A 25,550-nucleotide genomic window follows, 5' to 3' on the forward strand; every position below is an offset into this window, starting at 1 on the left:
TAAAGTGAGGATGAAAAAATATTGAATTATAAGGTATAAATTTTTTTATACCATATTCATCTACGTATTTTTCAATTGAAAAATCTAAAGTTTCAACTGTTTTTATTTATTAGAAGCTGAGAAAAATTAAAATTAATTATTTTTAAAAAAATAATTTGGCGACAATAAAGAAATAACCAATTGGGGCGATTAATATTAAAATGTGATAAACTTGCGAGGAACTTGACTTCGCGCGCTTAGCATAAAATTTCATTCATATTTTTTTCGCTAATAATCGTTTGCTTATCTTTTCATTTTTATTTTTTTAAGCTATAAAATACGATGTTTCTTTTTTAGTCGTCTAAAATTCTATTTGCAATTTAGTAAAGAAATTTGAATAAAATACATTTTATTCAGAGAATGTGGAGTTTTATAAAAGCATGCTTCTGATAGAATATGATTATACAACAGATTGTGCTTCTTTAATGTGATTATTTTTTATTTTTTAGTTTTTTTTTCTCAATAACTGATAAAGTTTCAATAATATACATACGAATGAATAAATTTGGAATAAAATATTCATCAATTTCTTGAATATATATTTTATGAATATTAATAAAAATACGTAGTCAACATTTTTAAGCATCTCTCACAACATCGCAAATTTCTCAAAATCTTATAGGGTAAACTAACCAGTGAAGAAATACTTAAGCTTAGCTTGTCTTTAAAAAAAAATCATATAAATTTCAAAATTTGTAATTTTAGCTAAATGACGTATTTGTTATTAAATGCATGTCGACATATTTGTTATTAAATGCAAATTATGTAAAAAAAATTTAGATAACTTACATAATATTGTTTTAAGCTTTTGGTGGTTTAAATAATAAGTAGTAAGATAACCAAGTGAAGGAACAGTTCTTAAATTGAATAAACACTAAATTTTCCAGTGAATGAACACTTAATTTTGAGAATGATTGATGCTCGTTAGGAATCCTTAGGCCACACAGATATCTGTCGCCATGTAGATGCCTGAATTGACGGCTGTTAACACAGGCGGGCATTAGGAAAAAAAAATCTTTTAAGTTTTTGTGCCCCCATTTCAGTATCTTAAGGGCCTTAAGAGCTCTGTTTAAAAAGAGAGTATCATATCAGATATATATATATATATATATATATATATATATATATATATATATATATATATATATATATATATATATATAAGAAAACAAAAATAATCATAGCAGTATTTGGTGGTAAATGTAGCTTATCGTAATTGAAGAATATGCTGTGCGACATTTTATGGTGAATTTGCGAACGTAAGTTTCAGAATGTATCGAAACATGTGGATGCTATTTGCTAATCATCTTTATCCAAAGAAAACCATGTAACGTAAATATCTAGCAAAATGAAGCAATTTTTTAAACAATGAATCATACAATATGCAATTTATTATTTCAATATCTTATTCTTAAACATAACATATTTCAATGTTTTTAAAATGTCACTAAACATTCAGCAATTCCTTGAGTTATAGAAAAAAGAAATATCGTAAATTATAGAAAACCTTGTGAATGTGCATTAGAATTACTATACAATCTATATTTTATTTTTCAAGCATTTTTTTTTCCTTCAAACTTTCGTGTCTAGAAGACTCGATTAAAGCTGTAAAAATCTCTATCCCTAAAATTTTGTATATAGCTATTATAAGTTACGTTAATTTGATTTTAGTATGAAATCCTCGAATAAACATAGCAAAAATAGCATAATCTAAATAATATCAGATAAAAAGTTCATGTATTTAAATTCTGAAAACTTATAAATCGATTCAAATTTTCTTTTCAAAGGAGATTAAAATAATTTTTTTTCTTTTCTTTTTTTTTTTTTTTTTTTTTTTTTTTTTTTGCTTTTTGGACATAAATAAACTTAAAAATTGTCTATTGCCTAGAAACTTCAAGATGTTTTCTATTAACTATTAATTAAACCTCTCAGAGCAATCACAAAACATTATTTCAATTTTTTTACAGTCAGAAATTGGTTGCCTAGCAACCTAGTAAAATTAAGCGTTTCTCTTTTGAATCAGTCAATGGGTTATCTTAAAATATTTATTTGCGCAGACGACTTTTTTTGGCGGTTTTCTGGACTATCGCCAAATATATAAACCTTTATTGCAACCCAATTTACGACCCAATTGTTTTAAAATTTTGTCTACCCCCCTAATTCAAGTGTCTAGATTCCAAATATGTAAAAAAAAATATATGTTTATTCAGAGAAAGTACGTTTTTGAATCCAGAGAGTTATCCAGAGAAAGTATTCGTTTTTTTTTTTTGCGGACTGTACAGTCCGCAAAAAAAAAAAGATATCACCCTGAATAACTTTCGTTCTAATGATCCGATTTTCACGAACTAAGTGTCAATCTTAATGGTTCCTGAGGGTGACCTCAAATATGCTAATTAATTAGTGCTAACTATTAATTAAGTTACGAAATCAGACACAAAAACGTACTTTCTCTGAATAAACATATATTTTTTTTACATATTTGGAATCTAGACCCCTGAATTAGTGGGGGTAGACAAAATTTTAAAAAAATTGGGTGGTAAATTGGGCCGCAATAAATGTTTATATATTTGGCGATAGTCCAGAAAACCGCCAAAAAAAGTCGCCTGCGCAAATAATATTTTAAGATAACCCATTGACTAATTCAAAAGAGGAGTGCTTAATTTTACTAGGTTGCTACGCAACCAAACTCTGATAGTAAAAAAATTGAAATAATGTTCAGTGATTGCTCGGAGGGGCTTAATTTATTGTTAATAGAAAATATCTCGAAGTTTTCAGGCCATAAACAATTTTTTTAGGGGATTTCTGTCCAAAAAGCAAAAAAAATATTATTTTAATCTCCTTTGAAAAGTAAATTTGAATCAATTTATAAATTATTTATGATAGTTTTTAGAATTTAAATACATGAACTTTTTATCTGATATTGTTTAGATTACACTGTTTTTACTATATTTATTCGAGGATTTTATACTAAAATAAAATGAGCACAACTTATTATAGATATACACAAAATTTTAGGGATAATCATTTTTACAGTTTTAATCGAGTCTTCTAGGCAAGAAAATTTGAAGAAAAAAAAAGTGCTTGAAAAATAAAATGTAGATTGTATAATAATTCTAATGCACATTCACAAGGCTTTCTATAATTTACGATATTTCTTTTTTCTATAACTCAAGGAATTGCTGAATGTTTAGTGGCATTTTAAAAGGATTAAAATATGTTATGTTTAAGAATAAGATATTGAAATAATATGTTGCAAATTGTAGGATTCATTGCTTAAAAAATCGCTTCATTCTACTAGATATTTAGGTTACATCGTTTCCTTTGGATAAAAATGATTAGCAAATAGCATCCTCATGTTTCGATACATTCTGAAACTTATACGTTCGCAAATTCACCATAAAATGTCGCACAGCATATTCTTCAATTACGATAAGCTACATTTACCACCAAATACTGCTACTATTGTTATTTTTGCTTTCTTATATATATCTGATGATCTCTTTTTAAACAGAGCTCGTAAGATCCTTAAGATACTGAAATGGGGGCACAAAAACTTAAGAGATAAAATATTTAATTTCATTAATTCAAAATATCTGGTGTCAAAATGTTAATTTTTAAGTTAAATATAACTTTTACAATATTGATGTTCTTACATTTTTAAAGACCATATGAATCCTGATAAAATATTAAAATGCATATGTTTACTTTAACTAGTGTAAAATCCTTATCAAAATAATGATCAAGACAAGACCCAAATGTAAAACAGTATAATTGACGATAAAAACTCAACTGGCTTCAAAACATATGAAGAGGGAAGTAAAAGTCGACATGTTTCGAGTTTTCAAATATAATCGCCCATTCTCAGGACTTGTCAGGCATGGATAACTTGTGACTTTTATTATTGGACGCTCAAAACATGTCTATTTTTATTATCATCTATTATTTTTTAAAATCAATGAAGTTTTTATATTTTCGATTCAGTTTCTTGGGATTATCCATTTAGTTACACAACATATTAAATTATTTCACTCGATATTAAAATAAGTTTTGCATATGTTATAGGCACAGGTTCTTAGATTGAAAAAATAATAATTCACTACTTTGTAAAAAAACTAATGCAGTAAAAAAAAATTTTTTTTTTGCTGCAAGCCTTAACATTTTAGTTTAAGGTCATAAAAATATTCCGTTTACAATTGAAATTTCAATAGTCGAATGCGAAAATGGAATGTCCCCTAGTACCAGGAATCGAAATTAAATAGTAACAAGGACAACTTTTTTAGACAAGTTAGCGTTTCCGTCCTACTCGAGGTTGTTTGAAAAGGTATTTTTTATATATCGATTCCAAAGTTTATTCTACATATATTTCAGGGTATACTTTCGGAGTATTTCGATCGAGTTTATTTTTACACCCTTATTTGCTTAAAATTATTAAATAATTTACTTAAAATAAATTATTCAGGCTACATAATTTAATGCATTTATAGTATAATAATAAACGGAACTTCCGACGCATATCCTTAACCTTAATACCGCTACCATTAAATAAATGGAATAAGCTTAGATAAATAATAAAAGTTAATTTTTCCCTCGTGTAATTTTCAAGGAATAATATGTTTCGATCAAACTGACTTCATTCTGGAAATAGCGAAATTATTGAGTAGGTCCCTTGGAGCAATATCATTCTTATCCTCTTTTGACGAAATATAGGAAAAATTAGTTTTCACAGTTTCTGTAAAAAGTATGTTAGCCTACTTGCCACGTTTTTTTTTAAAATTTTTTTTTATTAAAATAAGGTCGGAAATTGTGTATTGTGTGCACAGCTTCGGAATAATTACAAATTTAAATTTTTGTATTTCCTGATTAACAAAATAAGGCATTTTCCTGATAACAAATTATACAACAATAATATCTTGGAAATCATGCTAAAGTAAAAAATTAAACAAAATAGTTTAGTATATTATCAGAAAAAAAATCTACTTGGTATCATAAAGAGTAAAAGATATAATGAAATAATTGGCGAATCACACGTGGTCAGATAATTAAAAATTTAATTTCACAACTAAGATAGTAGGACGACATTTAAGATACTGAGATATTTTAAGACACTAAAAAAATTGGTTACGTATTCCACAGCTTTTTTTGTTCGGTATCTTTATCCACTTTGTAGTGACTTATAAAACATCGACACTATTTTAGATAATCTAAGTTGAAGTCACAAGAAACAAAAAAAAGAAGACAATCAATAATTTATATTCTTTTTTCAAAAAAATAGTATGCTAAGTAAATAATCAGCTGTTTTGCATTAAATAATTTTAAACAGCTGAATGTTTTTAATTTCTTAACAAGGTTTTATTCTTAGCTAGCAGACAATAATTCTTTAAAAAAAACTTGACTATAATTTGAAAAGGAAACCTAAATTAAAGAAAATCTAAATTAAAGTTCTAAAAAAATTATTAGTATATTAATGAAGAAATAATAAACGTAAAATGGAAAAGAATAAGAATTTTAAAATTTTAAAATTTTATTAAATAGTTGGTAAAATAGTTCTGCGATACACTTCCGGAAATTTCTTTTATGATTAGAATGATATAGGGTAAACCAACAAATGAAGGAGCATTTCATAGATATTTCTTAGAAATAAGATTTTAAACGTTTTAATTTAGATTGATTGGTAACAGTAGCTTACTACCTAACAATAGGAAGTCATCTAACAATGCATTTAGTTACCTGGTCTTTGAGTCTTCTCTGGAAAAAGTTTTGAATTTGTTAGTATCTGTTCAACGCCTTGTTCCTTTGACAAAATTATAAGGTCAGTGTTTGCTGTTATCCGTTTAAACTACAATTAATTGCATATAATAATGCTTTTTCTTTTCATTGTGAAAAAAAGAATTCAAAATATGGTCATTGAAGTTACGTTTTATTTATTTTAAGCATCATAACATAAGCAGGTACTGAGATTAGGGGGTGTTTATTAACTGGATTACAGAACAATGAAAAACCAATGTATAAACAAGTGTTCCTTTACTGGGATTTTTTCAAGTTAATGAAAATAAAAGAAAAATTTTAATTTTCTTGTACCTTTTGTCATATTATAAATCAAAATTTTGTTAAAAATAAAAAAAACAACTTCTAACCAGTGAAGGAACAGGTATGTTCCTTCACTGAGAATAGATTTCCCAGTGAATGAATAGTATGTGTGAAATATGATTTTACTTGGATAATTAGTAGTTCAGCGACATAGAGGACTCCTAAAATTCAGTTAAATGTTGTATGAATAGTTCCTATAACTATTTCATTTAAATATGCAAATTTAATTGCTAAATTTATTTAAAGAATTATAATAATAATTAATTTATTATTTATCTTTATAAATGTAGTGATTAGTTATTACATCATACCTTATGTTTATTAACTAAATATAACAACTAAATATAATAATAAAAGCTTGAATGGAATCTTTGCGGGATTTTCTGCCAATAATTAGCTAAATTATTATCCTATTGTCGTCTTTAATGTCCTAACGGGAACTGGTAGGAAAAATCCATTTAAAGACAATTATCTAGGTGAAAAATGGGTGAAGTTTTTTTAAGGTGACATCCACCGATAACTCAGTGCAATGCGAAGATAATTTCAAAAGGCAAAACTTCCCTTAGAGAATAATATTCGAAATACTGGTTTTAAGAACTTCAGAGAATATTTAGGAGGGAAGTAGCCCTGGCATCCTTTTATAAAGTGATTGCATTTACAATGCGAGTGAAACAAGAGTTGAATACTGCCCTTAAACGGGAAAAATCTGCGGCCTTAAAAATTATAAGGATTTATATTCTAAAGTACCTAGGAAAGAAAAAGTACCTCCATTGGTAGATTTTCCTTACAGAAGAATTCGTAGAGATATTACAGAATCAGTCCCTGCTACATATTTCATTGGAAAAAGCTATTCATGAAATGAAACGATGATCGCAGCAACATTTTACAAATATATTGCAAATGTTTCTACCCACGGCTAATTAAAAATGCAATCAAATTCCTAATTTTGCTTCTTCTGGATAGGTATAAATCTCATATCAATTTGAAACTGAGCAAGTTTTGTTCCTCAAAACAAATTTTCTGGTTTAGTTTTCTACGTAATTCTTGGAAATCTCGTTAGATCTTGAAAACAAAAGAATTGTAAAACAATATGTCTAGAAAATTTTACATCCATTTTTAAATAAGATTTGAGGCATCAACTGATGAAGTTAAAATGCTTTTATGAAATGCGATATTTTTTCATTCGATGTAGAAAACGTTGACTGTAACAAATGCATGCAAAACAGACACCAAGAGTTAATGAGCAAGACAACTTATCAACAAAACACATGCTTCGAGAATAACGATGCGCTATTTTTTCAGAAGCTTGAGAAGGAAATCTCACAAGTTATGTTGCAAATTTTTGAAGGAACATTGACAGAAAAGTTTAATCTCCCAAATATCCAATAGCCTGCGCTTTTCTCAATATTGAAGAATTTATTTCAAAAAGAACAATTGTATAATCAAATTTTGGCTCTGAAGCTGAGACAACTAACATTAATAATGAAAGTATCTTGAAAACCGATTTTGAGATAAGTCCTCTTGAGGCATTGTTAGTTGCAAAAACGATTGGTTTCATAAGTAACTACTAGATATAAGTCAATGAGAGATGGGTTTTACTCAAACTTCGAAACTCCTTTTTCTCATTTATTATCCAGTGAGGAATTCTGGAAATGGAACTGGAAAATCAAAAGAAAGAGATATAAATTACTCATGACGAAGAGAAAAAAAATACTTAAAAGATTTTAAAAAAAAGCTTAAAAAATATGAGGAAAAGATTAAACAAAAAAATGATCGAATTATAAAAATAATAAAAACATCATCAGATTACACAATGATAAACATTCATAATTTAGAACGGACTATTAAACTGTGAGAAAAAAAATAAAAACATTTTTTTAAAATTATGTATTCAAACATATTTTACTTTCCATTCCATGACTGAAAAAAAGGTAAAATTTTCCACATTAACTATGGTTATATGTCGTAATTCCAAGAAAAATCTTGTTTTTAGACATTTGCGTGGCCTATGGATTCCTAACGAGCATCAAACATTATCAAAATTAAGTGTTCATTCTCTGGAAAATTTAGTGTTTATTCACTGGTAAGAACTGTTCCTTCACTTGGTCATCTTACTACTTATTATTTAAACCACCAAAAGCTTAAAACAATATTATGTAAGTTATCTAACTTTTTTTTACATAATTTGCATTTAATAACAAATATGTCGAAACCATCATTTAGCTAAAATTACAAATTTTGAAATTTTTATGAATTTTTTTTAAAGGCAAGCTAAGCTTAAGTGTTCCTTCATTGTTTTGTTTACCCTATAAGATGTTGAGAAATTTGCGATGTTGTGAGAGATGTTTAAAAATGTTGACTACGTATTTTTATTAATATTTATAAAATATATATTCAAGAAATTGATAAATATATTATTCCAGATCTATGCATACGTATGTATATTATTGAAATTGTATCAGTTATTGAAAAACAAAATAAAAAAAATAAAAAATAATCACATTAAATAAGCACAATCTGGTGTATTCTATCAGAAGCACGCTTTTTTAAAACTAGACATTTGTTGAATAAAGTGTTTTTTATTCAAAATTCTTTACTAAATTGCAAATAAATTATTAAATGACTAAAAAAGAAACATCATATTTTATAGTGTGAAAGAAATAAAAATAAAAAGATTAGCAAACGATTATTAGCGAAAAAAATATGAATGAAATTTTACGCTACGCGCGCGAAGTCAAGTTCCTCCCAAGTTTATCACATTTTAATATTAATCGCCCCAATTGGTTATTTCTTTATTGTCGCCAAATTATTTTTTTAAAAATAATTAATTTTAATTTTTCTCAGCTTCTAATAAATAAAAACAGTTGAAACTTTAGATTTTTCAATTGAAAAATACGTAGATGAATATGGTATAAAAAAATTCATACCTTATAATTCAATATTTTTTCATCATCACTTTAATTAAATAATAAAAAATAATAAATAATTATTAAAAATTATTTTTTGCATGAAATTATCTTTGGGTAAATGAGTTTTATGAGTGGGTGCAATTTTTTTTGAATTGCTTCATTAGTTTTGAAAATATGACTGAAAACGCAAAAAGCGAAATTAACATTAAGGGGTACAAACTTTGAATAGCTCTCCTGACCAAACTATGGGGACCACATTTCCCAGATTGCGGCTACCCCCTATATTTTGAAGATAAGAAATCCAAATATGTAAAAAAAAATGCATGTTTATTCAGAGAAAGTACGTTTTTGTGTCTGATTTCGTAACTTAATTAATAGTTAGCACTAATTAATTAGCATATTTGAGGTCACCCCCAGGAACCATTAAGATTGACACTTAGTTCGTGAAAATCCGATCATTAGAACGAAAGTTATTCAGGGTGATTCGTTTTTTTTTTTTGCGGACTGTGCGTTTACTCACAAACATTATCGTTTCAAAAGAAAAGTTAAAAGAAAAGAAAAAAGGAAAAATAATTGAAGGAAAAAGAAAAAAAACTTTTACCTCTTTCCTCCAAATTCTGTGATTAAATAATTTGTTTATTTAATTGACGATCATTTTAAATTTAAAACTTTCCCTTTTCTAGTATACATGATACAAAAAAAATTACTATTCAATGTAATGTACTTTATATTATGAGAATACTATTTTACGAAATTAATGCTCTAAAAGAATTTTTCAGAGATCTGTTTTCTGTGAAAACACTAAAACAAAATTCGATTGTTTTTTAGCTATCTGCAGTATTATTAAATAATACGTAAGTATCAATACATTTTGTAAAAGAAAATATCAACTAGATTGTGTAATGGCAGCATCACATAATTATATTTTTTCCTTTCCAGAGACTATATATCCGTGGACGTAGAGGTTTACGATGAAAACATAATGCATCACAAATACGCTCCGAAATATGAGGCAAGTATTCAAAGATTAATAAAAATTTGTAGAATATAATTGAGCTACAAACTTACAAAACAAAAATTTATAATACTCCATTCGTACCAAACAGTATCGTGATGTGCTATACACTACATTTCTTTGAAAATATCGTTACTTTGGGAAAATATCTTCACCAATTAGTGCAAAAAAAATTTATATGTTTTACTTATATAACCACATAAATGTGTAATTATTAAGTACGTTCCGATTAAATTAATAAATAATAACAAGTAAATAAGTACTGAAATGCTTTAAGTTATACTAATAAAAAAGAAGAAATTTATAAAATTTTATTTCTTACACAATAATAATAATTTTAAAAATATTCTTATACAATATAATATGAATTCTTATACAATATAATAATAATTCTTTTATAATATAATAATAATTCTTATACAACAGCAATAATAATAATATTCTTATACAAATAAAACAATAGTTTAATCTCATTATTTATAATATAAAATCTTGCTTTATAAACCATAATGCTGCCTATAGTTAATCTTATAATATTAAATATAAAAAAAATTTAAATTATTGATTTATTTGTACATTTTTTTTTAGAATATCGAAGTATTTAGCTATGTTGGTGGATTTATTGGAATGTGGCTAGGAATATCCTGTGTACAAGTCGTTCAGATCCTGGAATCTTTTTTCATTATAGTTATCAAGTTCTTGAAGAGCAACAAAACAGATTCAACAAAAGAAAGTGCATGAAATTATGTTTGCAATAGTAAAAATAAAGATTTGTTACATTTTATTTCAAGCAGTCTATTAAAAGAAATAACTTTTTACGAGACATAGCCTTTGAAAAAAATTACTCAAAGTTTTAAAATGGCTTAATTATTTAAACGGCCTATCTTTGAAGAAAGGCTATAAAGGGAGTTATGAATTCGATCATTTTGTAATGTTTTATTTTAACTATATTAAATATTTTTATGTATTTATTTTCTTCGATTATTCAAGTAGGATTTTGAGAGCGTCTTATAAAGTTTGAGATTAATTGAAATTAAAGCTCCTGTGTCTTATAAAATGTATTATTTTGACATTTGGCACTAATTCAATCTCCGTCCAGTCCAACAATTTGTGTCAAACATTTTCAATCGAAGTTATTGTAATTGTTAATAGTTTGCAGTATTGTAATTGCATTGTTGATATTCTGCAGCAGAGGAGAGTTGGTCCTTATTAAAAAAATTTATATGGGTGTGCTCAGGAAATGACTAAACTGACCAATCTGGTGCTGGAAAAAATTATATACCATTGATGAATCAGAATACTTCATTAAGTTTATATAGCTAGATTTAAATCATCAATAACATAACATAGTTACTATTAATAATTGATTCTTCTCACTTATAATTAAATTAACTAATAAATAAATCCAGATAACGTATTTTTTTTCAGGGACAAACACCTAAAAAGAATATAATTATCAAGTAGGGGAGAGTGGGGTCAATTGCAACATTTTTTACTTAAATATATTTAACTAACAAAAAATCCAATATATTATTAGTATTAATTGACAGACGAGTAAAGTAGATTGTCCTCTACTAGGAAAAAAAATAAATACCTTATTTTAAATGCTATTATATTAGTTATTAACAATTTTTGACAGTCGTGCACATTTTACAATTGTCCTGTCAAAGGAACTGGCACCCCAGATCATAATGCCTTGTTGAGGGCCGGTGTGGCGTGCAATAGTGAAGGCAGGATCCCCCCTTGGCCCTGTGCGTCTCCAAACACGTCGTCGATGATCGTCAGGACACAGTTGGAAGCGGGATTCGTCGCTAAAGACTATACGTCCCCAGTCGGCATCATTCCAGCCTGATCGAGCGTCGATTTTGCCTCGTCTTAGTGCGTTCTTGGTGCGTCGATTTTTGTTATAGAGTGTAAATCAAGTGCCAATATTAAATTTATTACTATTAAATTACGCTCTACAGCACCAGTATTATAAAATTAATATTAATTCCTTTGAATCTGAATACAATTATGTAACACGTGATACGTAGATTGATAAGCACATTACTAAGTGATTGAATTATCATTAGAATTACAAGAAAGTTATATGAAATAAACTGAAGATGGATGAGCACTTAACAGTATTATAAATGAGACAAAGATAAATAGCAAAAACTTGCCAATTTTTTTTATTTAAAATTATACTTCATGTGATTTTCAAAAACTATCTGAATAACAATCTATTATGACACTACTAATAGATTCTTATGAATCGATTGAAAAGGAAGTAGAAGCACTCCATATATCTTTACAAAATTTCTCTCAAAATCATTTTTAGAAAAACAAAATGGCTCTCTCTCGTCTCCTCGACGGGACGCGAGTGTTACTCTCCCCTCTAGAAAAAAAATCTGTTGCCAACTGTTTAAAATCAGCTGGCTGAGAGTGAAAATGTAGTTTACACTCAGGACGTCACTTTCGCACTAGTGGGGGCATTTGATGTTTATATTTTAGAGTCTTAGCTCCAAGTTTTCATCTTTCGCAAAGTGTTTAATTAGTTTAATAATCCTCTAGCACAAACTCACAGTATTGAGGTTTCTCGTTGTTATCTGCTGCATTCAGTATCATTATTTATGCAGACAGATTTTTTTGCTACTCACAGATTGCTCGGTTTTTAACGTGGTTATGAAATTTTAGCTCGTAGCTCGTTAGTTACAGAAATTGCAAAAATATGATTTTGATACCCATAATCGTGAAAGTTCCTCTCATCTAAATGCCGACGCTTTAGCCAGATGCCCTGACAAGGAAATTGTAGCCATTGTTGTAAAGCTGAGAAGAAACACACAAACGAAATTTTCATTCAGGAAGTTACTAATGATAATACAGCTATTAATTATATATATATATATATATATATATATATATATATATATATATATATATATATATATATATATATATATATATATATATATATATATATATATATATATATATATATATATATATATATATATATATATATATATATATATATATATATATATATATATATAAGTTCAAAATGAAGAATAAAACAAAGAAAAATTATAGACATATGAAAAAAAGGGGGTGGGAAATAATAAGTAAAAAAAAAAACAACAAACAATATTTTATTTTTAAAAAAAAAAAAAAAAAAAAAAAAAAAAAAAGTGAAATGTTAATTAAAAAACCGGAAAAAAAAAGATATAATCTTTTCTTCAGCCCACACGATTATATCCGCAAAACAGAGTGCTTTCTGATATTGTATCAATAAAGCCAAAGCAAAATATATTAATACAATAGTGTGAGGAGCACTCAAAAAAATTTTTATTAAATAACTACGTAAAAATATATCATAAAAAGTAAATATAACATGTAAAAACAGATAATAAAATAAAATAAAAAGATCTTTTTGTAAAATTAAAAATGTTATTTATATGTTAACCTGTGGTTTCTGTAATATGAAATATGTTGGACAAACTAGTAACTCACTTAACATTCGAATTAATCAACACCGTTCTGATATTAACAGTAATAAGGCTATCAATAACTTGGAATTGAATCATTTTAGAGTACATAAATTTAACAGAGTCAAAATTAATATCTTAGATATTATAGAGGATTTAGATTTAAGACTACAGAAAGAAAATTACTACATGCTTCTATACAAAACAATTCTGCCGTATGGGCTAAACGATACCTTCCAACATACACAGATTAACTACAATAACTCATCAACTTATTCACTTTTTCATATTAAAGATAAGCGTACAAATCGAGGTAAACGGGGTTCAAGAAGTAATAGAAACTCTCTTAATAGTGACAAATTAAATATAAAATTTCTTTCTAATATGGAAAAAGACTTTAATAAACAATATAGTATTAAACCAATTAAAGATTTTGTCTTCTCCCTTAAGAATTATGAAACATATAAGTTCTACGATCTTATTATTAACTTTTCTTTCATTAACTTACATTTCAAAATTCTTTGTTTCGATCTTATAAAAGCCAAAATGAGCAAAATTTTGCCTAATAATAAGAAAAGTTTAGATAATTTATATTTTGTTATTAACTTTCAAAATCCTATTTTCGATAAGATCAAATTTCACAACATATTTGAAAATTTTAAAGCTTTATTTCCATTAAAAGATTTTAACATTATTAAAAGTTTTAAATATAACAAATCACTTGGTAGAACCATTTTTAACTATAATGATATAAGCAAAAATTTAGGGAGTATTAATATATCCGATTATGAATGTCACTGTGAGGAGGATAAATATTTTGATTTTGTTGATAAACAGCATAAACATATTATCACTGGTAATTTAAATATTATAGAAAACTTGGAACTTAGGAATTTAATGATAAAAGGCACAAAATTTAGACCCATTTACCATATATCAATCAATAAGATTCTAAAATACTTTCTTAATGATCTCAATAGTTTTTGTTTAAAGATATCAAATAGATTCTCTTTACCTTTAGGTATGCTAACAGAATGGAAATGGGAAGTTTATTATTACTTTAAAAACTTTATTTTCAATAATAAGGATAATTTAAATAAGAATAACAATTCAACAAATTTTTCTAATATTGTTCAATCAATTAAGCAACTTCAAAAAAATTTTGTAATTACTCCCATAGACAAAGCTAACAATAATTATGCTATATTCTGTAAAAAATTCTATGCTGAACTTTTAAATACGGAATTAAAAAATAGTAAAAATTTTGAACTTAGTAATTTCAATAATAATATTGCCATTAAAAAAATTTTAGCTTTTTACAAGAGATTAAAAATTAAAATTAGCAATATACAATTTCCTTACTTAATTATCAGTCCTAAATTTCATAAAATTCCAGTAAAATTTAGAACTATCACATGTGGGTCGAATACTTATTTAACTAAACCTGGCACCATTTTCTCTAACTACTTAAATAAGATTATTAACTATATTACTAAAGAAGGTTTCTCTTGGATAATCACTAATAATCAACCGATTTTAAATTTCATTAAACATAATAAAATTAATTCTATTGCGACTTTTGATTTCCAGGATCTTTTCAATAGCATTCCCCTTTCTAAACTAAAAGATGTCCTTTTGAATTATTACCATGATTTTAAAAATATCCTTTGTTGCGATTTTGATTATTGGGAAATTCTGATTAATTTTTGTCTTTTTAGTAATTATCTTTACAATGGAAGGGATATCTTTCTTCAAATTAATGGAATACCACAGGGATCTAATTATTCATCTCTCTTAGCTAACTTATTTTTGCATTATTATGAAAAAAATTTTACTCTGAGTATTAAATTTGTTTTTAGATATATTGATGACTTAATTATCTTTAATTTCCAAGATTTTACTGTTTTATTGAGTGATATATACCCTGAGGAATTAATCTTACTTCGTAATCATGATGATAATATTAATTTCAATTTTTTGGATTTGGGTATTATGAAAGTTGAAAATATCTGCTTTGTTGATTTATACGATAAAAGAAATGATTTTAATTTTAATATTAATAAACTAGTTACTTGGAATTCTAATGTTTCTAGGAGCATCTATTTAAATACCACTTTTAATGAAATGAACAGAATTAAAAGAATATGTAGTAATATTTATTTATCCAAAATACAAATCGATAAACTCTTTCAAAATCTGATAAAAAACAATGGATACCCAACTAATGTAATAAAATTTTATATAAAATCATTGAATTAATCGTATATTTTGGTGGATATATTTTCTAAACATTTTTTTGTTAATTTTTATGATTTTCCCATGTGCAAATCCATTTCAGGCCAAAATTCATTGCCAAAATTATTTACTAAATAATTTCTTTGTTAATTTATGTAATTTTTCCATGTGCAAATCCATTTCGGGCAAATCCGTGGCTATAATTATGTACTAAAATTTTTTCTTTGTTAATCTTTCCATGTGCAAATCCATTTCGGGCAAATCCGTGGTTAGAATTATTTACTAAAAATTCCTTTGCTAAATAATTTCCCTTGTTAATCTATACAGTTTTTCCATGTGCAAATCCATTTCGGGCAAATCCGTGGTTAAATTGTTTGCTAAAAATTTCTTTATTAATTTATACAATTCCATGTGCAAATCCATTTCGGGCAAATCCGTGGTTAAAATTATCTGCTAAAATTTTTTCTTTGTTAATTTTTCCATGTGCAAATCCATTTCGGGCAAATCCGTGTTAAAAATTATCTATTAAAATTTTTTCTTTGATAATTTAAATAATTTTTCTATGTACTAATCCATATCGTGCAAATCCGCGGCTAAAATTATTTACAAAGCAGGCAATTTATGTTTCTCTTTTCTATTTTATATTTTTTCTTAAATAAACATCTATTTTCTAAAACTATTTATGATCAATTTTTAAAATTATCCAGTATAATATTACCTTGTGCACATCCATTTCGGGCCCATCCTTGGTAACTAACAAATCAAAACTCAGAATAACAAATCACTTCAGCAGTGCAGTAAGAACGACACTTTAGAACCCTTTTGTTACACTCAATTTGCGCTTTTGTTTTCATCTTTTGTTTTCATATTTTGTAATCTGGCAATCTTTCTGCGAAAACATTTTTAAATCATTCTTGAAAAATAACTGTCCAAGTAAGTTGTTATGATTTTGCTACTCGCTTTATAGTCCCCCCTTTTTAATGTTTTTTATTTTATTTTTTCTTTTTATTTTATTTTATTATCTGTTTTTACATGTTATATTTACTTTTTATGATATATTTTTACGTAGTTATTTAATAAAAATTTTTTTGAGTGCTCCTCACACTATTGTATTAATATATTTTGCTTTGGCTTTATTGATACAATATCAGAAAGCACTCTGTTTTGCGGATATAATCGTGTGGGCTGAAGAAAAGATTATATCTTTTTTTTTCCGGCTTTTTTTCCGGTTTTTTAATTAACATTTCACTTTTTTTTTTTTTTTTTTTTTTTTTTTTAAAATAAAATATTGTTTGTTGTTTTTTTTTTTACTTATTATTTCCCACCCCCTTTTTTTCATATGTCTATAATTTTTCTTTGTTTTATTCTTCATTTTGAACTTATCTAATGAGTGCTGTTTACTTGCAGCTTAAGCGCAATAAATGTTACTTATTGTTTTCTTAATTTTCTTAGTGTTTTCTTGTATTTATTTTTTTATTATATATATATATATATATATATATATATATATATATATATATAGTAATAATAGCGTTCACCTTCCAATTAGGTGAGTCGGTAGTCATTGATAATATGACGATTTCTAACTGTTCATCTTGACAAATAATTATGTTACTTTTGCTTTATAGTACGCAGCTTATTTCTTTTATTTCAATATGCATATATAACCTAAATTATTTAAACATCATTGGCGTCAGTAATAATGAAGCGATTTTTTACGTTTCACCTGAACAAATAAATTCAACATTCCTATTAACTTTGCTTTAACTACATAAATACTTTTTCCTATTCAATTATCGTTGATTTTAAATTAATAGCTTTTCAGAAAAACGTTTTAAAAGTAATATAAATAAGAAAAATTTAAAATTTTTGAGAAAGAATCTTTGTGTAAGAATATAGAATATGTCACTTAAAATAATTGATACTTGACGAGCTTGACTTACTCAAAATATAATAGAAAGAACAGTTTCTAACGTAAACAAATGCCACGTTTCAACAACCAATCAGGATCGAGATACTTATACTGCGTCACTTACAGGTATACCATTACCGGCGATGTAGTAATTTGTTTCAAAAGCATACCTATGGACACGTGGTTTTATGTCACTTAAAAAATGATAATTTAGTCACTTAGCTACGACGATCATGTTGATCATTCTGATAACCTGGGATAACTCATAAAAATTAATTAAGTGTTGCAAAACGAGGAATAAAGAACTTTTCTGATTATAACTATAATCTAGCAAACTTCATTGATGTTATCGTTAAGATATTTAACAATACTGAGTCGAATATAGTTTACTTTAAAACAACGTCTTCTGCTTAACCAATAAGAAAATTCCATTTTTCAAATGTCTCTGATTAAAAAAAGATAATCGTAAATTGGGCTTTGTTAAATGTTTACAATTTAATTAACTTAACTTTATATTGAATGTCGTATTTTTAAAGTCTACGGCTCACCCGCAATCCCGTATACAAACATACTAATTTCTTATTTCATTATATGTATAGAAAGATAATACTTGAGTAACATTTAAGTTAAAAGTACTCGTAGATTAAATATAAATTTTTTTGTTCCCAGTTATTTTGTATTTATATAACTTGTAGAGTTGTTTTGCATTTATTTACTCTGCATATAATAGTTTTGCATGTAGCTGTTTTGTATATAGTTATTTTGTATAGTAGTTGCTTTTTATATAATTGTTTTGTATTTGATTATTTTGAGTCTAAGTGTTTTGCAATTAGTTTTGTAGAGTAAAAAAAATTATATAATTAAAGTTTTCATAATAATTTGAGCCTAACTATTTATTTATCTTTCTTTTATTGCCTTTCTTTGAGATTTGCAATGCCGATACATGCAGTCCTTTAAAGGAAGAGGGTATTGTTACAAAGGTTTCCATGCTTATGCAAATATTATTTTTAATATATATCGATTGTACCTAAATCCAGTATACAGACACACCAATTTCTTATTTCATTGTATGTATAGATGGATAATACTTGAATTTAACATTTAAGTTTAAAAGTACTAATAGATTAAATATACATTTTTTGTTCCCAGTTGGTTTTGTTTCCAGTATTTATATAACTTGTAGAGTTGTTTTGCATTTATATATTCTGCATATAATAGTTTTGCGTTTAGCTGTTTTGTATATAGTTATTTTGTATAGTAGCTGCTTTTTATATAATTGTTTTGTATTTGATTATTTTGTGTCTAGGTGTTCTGCAATTAGTTTTGTATAATAAAATAAATTATATAATTATGGTTTTTATAATAATTTAATCCTAACTATTTATTTATTTTTCTTTTATTGCCTTTCCTTGAGATTTTCACTGCCAATACATGCAGTCCTTAAAGAAGAGGGTATTGTTACAAAGGTTTCCTTGCTTATGCGAATATCATTTTTACTATATATCGATTGTACCTAAAGAGTTATAAGCTATCTTACAAAGTTATGATAATTATGCACCGGAATGTAACCATGGAAATAAGTGAAAAACGTAATCTCGAGACTCAGCCAAAGATTGTACACATAAGTTCTTTGCCCTAACACTCAAGCTATCTTTTACGAGCTCACAATTTCATCGCATAGGTTCTCCAACTAAAAAGAAAAAAATCATCTGAGCCGACCCTTATTCTAAATTTTTACAAAATTTTATGAGCCCAGATAATGCAGCCTATGAGTAAGTTTTTAAATGCTAAAAAAATTTGACCAGAACAGCTTTTCATATCCACAAAACTGTGGCTTTTCACCATATTCACGTCATGCGCCATTTTCAGAATAAGCATAGACAGGGATATATATAGGCTAAACTTGTCCTAACTATTATGTGTAACTGTTGAAAACTTGCAGCAGTTATGAAAATAGTATATTATTCGCAAAAAAAGCATCATTTCATATGAAGGAGAAGACTTCGAAAACAACTTGAACAGTATGATTTGTTCATTCTACATTTCTGCAATTCATTCCCAGCATATAACATTTTATTTAAATTTTTTACTTAAGCTTATGATGCCATTTAGTGGGGAAATTACATGTCAAAATGTGAAAATATCGTCCAAGAGTTTAAATTAATGATTTCCAAGTGCTACAGGGAATCCATTAGTAATTTGTAATGGTGCATTTCAATGATTAATCTTTCTTTCCAAAACCAGAAATCAATGCTACGTTGAAAAATTATTTTATGAGGATGTATAGCAAACTGCATTTTTTTCTGTCATTGGTGTGAATGATGGTGAGTTGGCTATTTGCAACCCAAAGTAAGAGGAAAAGATATATTATTCAATTTACAATGAAATTTAACTTTCTTTTTTTTTTTTTTTTTTTTTTGAAATTTTCGGAATCGCGAGACACAACAAATTGTACACTATTGTCTGCCTGCATCTCTTTAATTTACACTAATGAGTTCAATAGAGCCAGAGCTGTCAAATAGTTGTTGTCTAGGTTTGATTAAATGGTGTTGTTAATGGTGCTTTTAAATTTAGATCGCAGAATTTTTGATATGGAGAGTATTTCTTTCCACGCTGGATTAAATTAAACAAAGGTGACTTAAATTTAAATCCTATAATTTTTCTGATACCGTAAACCAATTTATCCGGGACTAGCAATTAGCTCTTGTCTTAGCTAGGTTTGATTAAACAGTGTTGCTAATTTTGTTTTAATTTTATATCTTACAATTTTTCGGTATCGCGATTATGTGTCTGCTCGCAAGATTTAATTAAATAAAGTTGATTTAAATTGAAATCCTATTATTGTTCTGATAAAGTAAACTCACTTTATGTGAAACTGTCAAATAGTTCTTTAGTGGGGAAATTACATGTCAAAATGTGAAAATAACGTCCAAGGTTATATCATTAAATTTTTGGTATCGAGATTATGTTTGTGCAAGCGAGATTTAATTAATGTTGATTCAATTTTAAATCCTGTAATTTTTCTGATACGGTAAACAAAATTTATCTAGCTAGAATTGTTTAATCAGTGTTACTAATTTTGCTTTAATTTAATATCTTACAATTTTTGGGTATCACGATTATGTTTGTGCTCGCGAGATTTAATTAAACGAAGTTGATTTAAATTGAAATCCTATAATTTTTCTGATACAGCAGTGAACTCTATCCGCAGCTATCAAATAGTTCCTGTCTTAGCTAGGTTTGATTAAATAGTATTACTAATGGTACTTTAAATTTATATCGTATCATTTTGGGTATTGAGGGTATCGTGTTGTGCATGCTGGATTTATCTGAATAAAGTTGATTTATATTTAAATCTTAAAACTTTTTTTCTGATACGATAAACCCAATTTATCCGGGGCTGTCAAATAGCCCTTGTCTTAGCTAGCGTGGATTAAATAGTGTTGCTAATGGTACTTTTAATTTATATTGAAGAATTTTCGGTATCAAGATCACGTTTGTGCACGCGAGATTTAATTAATTCTGATTTAAATTTAAATCCAATAATTCTTCTGATACGGTAAGCTCACGTTGTATGGAGCTGTTAAAGTTCTCATATGCATGCGTGATTTATTAAGTATTGTTACTTTTAATTTAAATTGCTTAAATATTATTCCCAGGGAAAAATCTTGGCACTTGTCTATAAGTAAGATTTATTTAAACCTGGAGGACGTGCGAAGGCCACAGAATGACCCCAAATGAAATTCATTAATACGCTACTAAAAAACGTTACAACTTTTATCGGAAATCTAACACTTATAAGTCACATTGTCTATCTAACATCTATCGCGTAACTATTTGAAGCTTTTTACCATTCTTTTCAACAGAAATTCTTCAATAAACAAGCAACTTGTAAATTTTTTGGGAAGTTCAAGACATTGAGCATCTTATTAAATTTTGTCCCAAATTCCGAACTCTCCATGGCAGAAAATAGGAGCAATATACTCAACATCAATTTTATGACGATATTGACTGTAGGAGAAATATCATTGAAATTCTTAAATACACCCTAGAAGATCTTCTCGCCCCCTGACTAATTTTATCTGGTTTTAAACTTTTGTTTTCTAGATTTCCCAGTTTTAATATTTGTCTTTTAGTATTTTACCATGGTCCTTACCGTCCTCTGCGGACTTTGTCCTCTTCTTGGACTAAAATCCTCTTCATACATTGGACATTCAAACTGAATTTTTAGATCTTAGTGACCTTCTGCACCCTCAGTCTTACCTGGTGTCATTTTTGAAATTTTATCTTTTTAAGAAAAAGTTTGGTATATCTTAGAACATTTTTTATCCTAGAAGTATTTTGCCTTGAAAAGAGGACACTTGAACTTCTTAACTTTTAGTCGACAATTTTAATTATTTTATTAATCTTATTTAAATCTTATTTGTTTTTAATGTGATTTTTCTTATTTTTAACATTTGATATTTTACCTGACCTTACTCTTTATACGTTTTTTAACTGTATTTTTGACACTATTATTTTTGGTCAATTTTACTCTTTTAGATGTTTTAAATGCTTTTGACTTGTTTTTAAGAATTCTGGTTCAATTTTATCTCCTTGATCTTTTTGATATTGTGATATTTCCTGATGTGTATCAATCTTTATTGGTTTTGATTTTACTTTACTGTATTTTTGTAATGTTTAATACTCACGTGGCAACGGATCAAACCCTTATCTGAAAACTCCTCCGGGTGTAGGTCAGTCACTATTAATCTTTACCATTCCTTATGAAAGGAAATTTATAAAAACATGATACGATTTTATTTTCTGATAATTAGTATATATATAATTATATTATACTCGATGTGATTGCATTAATGCTGTCAAAAATGTATGTACAGTAAAACTTGTGTAAGTTGACCACTTGTGGTGCATTGTTTTAGTGGTCAACTTAGACAAGTGGTCGACTTATGGAGGGGGTGGGTCATTGTTTACTTTTTTGTTTCCTATATCATGTTGCTATATATATATATATATATATATATATATATATATATATATATATATATATATATATATATATATATATATATATATATATATATATATATTTTTTTTTTTTTTTTTTTTTTTTTTTTTTTTTTTACTTGACTTAAAAAATTTATTCAGAAAATATGCAAATGAATATCTTAAGAAATGTGTTTAAACCTGAATGAACTTCAATTTGAAACATATAATTCTAATATTTAGCTAATTTTTTTTAAAAAAATTATTTCGATAGTTATGCATGTGAAGTGTTTAATAAATATAATTTCTTAAAACATCAGAACACGAAAACATGTAATTTGAAAACTTTAACGAAATGAAATTATTTGAACACTTTAAAATTTACTTACTACACTTAAAGATCAAACACCATAAATAAAGGATCAAAGCATATTTCAGAGCATTCATTTATTCAAATGCTCACTATTGCAACTGGAAGAGCAACTTTTCAACTAACACACCTGTTTTCAATGAACGGATGAAGGAAATGGTCAAAAGCTGACCCCTTACAGTTTCCCCTGATGGTCAACTCACAAAGGGATTTAGATTAGCTTTTTACACTATTTCACCAAACAAGTGAAATTTTAACATACATTGCAAAAATGACAGAAAATTTTCTGAATTTTTTTCTTCTGGTCAACTTATGAGAGTTTTAGAATAGAATTTCATAATACTCCTAGACAAAATTGACTTATTTCAGTGGTCAACATACAAGATAGACAGGTGGTCAAGCTACAAAGGTTTTGCTTCTTTATAATATATAGGGAAAATTCCGTTCTTGATAATTGAGGTGAACTTATGCAGGTGCCCAACTTACAAGGGTGGTCAACTTGGCAGGTTTCACTGTATTAGTATTTATTTATATTTTGTTTTAGCGAGAGCAAAAGTCACACACAGAAGTTATATGCTCCTTGAAAAAAAAATGGGCACAAATAGTCAGTTCCAGTAATTCTCGATTTTATGAGAAAAACTTCCTTTTGAGGAAGTTTTTAACATCTTTTTGGGAGATTCCATTAAGAACCAGCTTAATTTTTTTTTTAACTCGTAGTTCATAAATCAAACGCGGATTAACCACGCGTTTTCTAGGTATGACGAATATAATGACATAGCAAAGTTTTTAATTTTCTAACATAATTAGGCAACGTCGTCATTTTTTAAACATAACTAGTGAACTTTTGTTAGCGATACTTGTACTTAGTGCAGCCAAGACTTTCAGATAAAAATTACTTTAAATGAGAATGACAAATAATGCACGGAACTCCGCAGTCACGAGAAAAAAGTGATTTGCAGAATAAATTGAAAAACCATAACCTGAGTAACTGATAAAAATCATATTAGGAGAGGTAAAATGCTGGAAATTCCTTTTAATTACTCAGCAAAAGCAGATAAGGATTGAATGCTTAGTTACTAATTAAAAAAGAGATGAACTGGTGTCTAGTTTCTTAAGAATCAAAACTTATGGAATGTATATGACCCCCCCCCCACGCGTTCTCCCGTGTTAAATAAGATCCTAATTTTACTTTAAATTTAAATCTTTAAAGAATCTCGTACCCAGTGGAGCTGGAGCTCAAACATGGCTCTTGTATAAATGAGAATTGATAACTAATGTTGCTTTAAATTTAAATCATATATATGATTTTCAAATCGTGATCTCAAAAGAGCAGGGGTTCTAAAATAGCCCTTTTCTTAGCGAGATTCGAATAAATGATGTTTTTTTTTAATAGTTTACATCGTGGAAGAGTTCAGGCCTTGTTACCCAGCGGAAGCTGCAGCGCTGAAATCTCTCATTTATAAGTGAGATGCGAATAGATTGCGTCGTTTTAAATTCGAATTGAATAAAATATTTTTAAATCGTGAATCCAGTGATGCCAAAATAATAATATTAAAGTAAATATAAATTGCATTTGTTTTGGGGATCGTGAACAAGAACGAGCTGCGCAATGTCATCAAGAAAATCTTTATACACATCTCATTTACCTGTCACTCACTGGAAACTTCTATCCTGATCTTAAATCCTTTCTCGGTGAAACAATACATCACAAGCTTATGATATTTATTAAAATAATGAGCCTGTATCCGCTACTTTAAAAAAATATTTTTGACCTAGTAGCTGGCGCAATATAACCATCTCTTGATTTCATGCCAATAAACTTTAAACTATCAATCATTATTCTATTTCGTTAATCTGCACATTTAATGCCCGTGGAACCAAGACTCACAAATGCCATTTGTCTGCAGGGCTAAAGAGAATAGAAGGGCTGGTTCACTCCTTTGAAGTATCTCTTGCCGCGCCGATCCTCCGACGTCACTCTAGTGACGTCACTTTGGCGCAAAGCTCGCACTTTTACTTCAAGAACGGAGCGTTTGGCCTTACTAGCTCTAACTAATATTGGATCATTTCTTTTTGCGAGATATTCTAAGACATTTGTTATTTTCTATAATGACTTTCCTCAGTTTTTGCAGTGAATTTACACGAATTTAAAACTATTATCGAAATGCCAGTTTGCGCGATTGCAACTTGCAAAAATTCTGATATAAAAACAAAAGGAAAAAGTATAATTTTTCGCGTGTTCCCTAAAGTAAATGAACAACTATGTAAAGAATGGATTCCGAAATGACACAGTTAATATAAAACCGCAATACGTTTATTCTGCCGTAAAGAACTTTTATAAAAATTCATCATCTAAATAGAAACCGCCTCGCTACTTCATAAAGAAAGGCAGGTGAAAAGAATTAAAGAATAGATAAAGTCAAAGAAAATTAAAATGTAAGTAAAAAGTTTAAATAAAATATATAGTATATAGTTGAAATTCTCCTAATTTCATAACATATTTTTTAATGTAGTTATTCTAAATATTTAT

The 25,550-nt window shown here is 27.4% G+C and overlaps 1 protein-coding gene across 1 annotated transcript in view; it reads left to right on the forward strand.

The window, feature by feature from the left end:
- The window catches only part of LOC139425817 (epithelial sodium channel subunit gamma-2-like), a 52,975-nt gene extending 42,184 nt beyond the window's left edge, over positions 1–10,791 (forward strand). The window contains exons 10-12 of the mRNA XM_087156467.1: positions 9,864–9,889; positions 9,975–10,047; positions 10,639–10,791. Of these exons, the coding sequence (XP_087012593.1) occupies positions 9,864–9,889; positions 9,975–10,047; positions 10,639–10,791 (252 nt within the window). The remainder of the gene's footprint in view (positions 1–9,863; positions 9,890–9,974; positions 10,048–10,638) is intronic.
- Positions 10,792–25,550: the final 14,759 nt, after the last annotated feature.

The sequence above is a fragment of the Parasteatoda tepidariorum genome, chromosome 2 (assembly GCF_982258835.1).
Source record: "Parasteatoda tepidariorum strain Cologne lab strain chromosome 2, Ptep-v5.0, whole genome shotgun sequence".
NCBI classification, from domain to species: domain Eukaryota; kingdom Metazoa; phylum Arthropoda; class Arachnida; order Araneae; family Theridiidae; genus Parasteatoda; species Parasteatoda tepidariorum.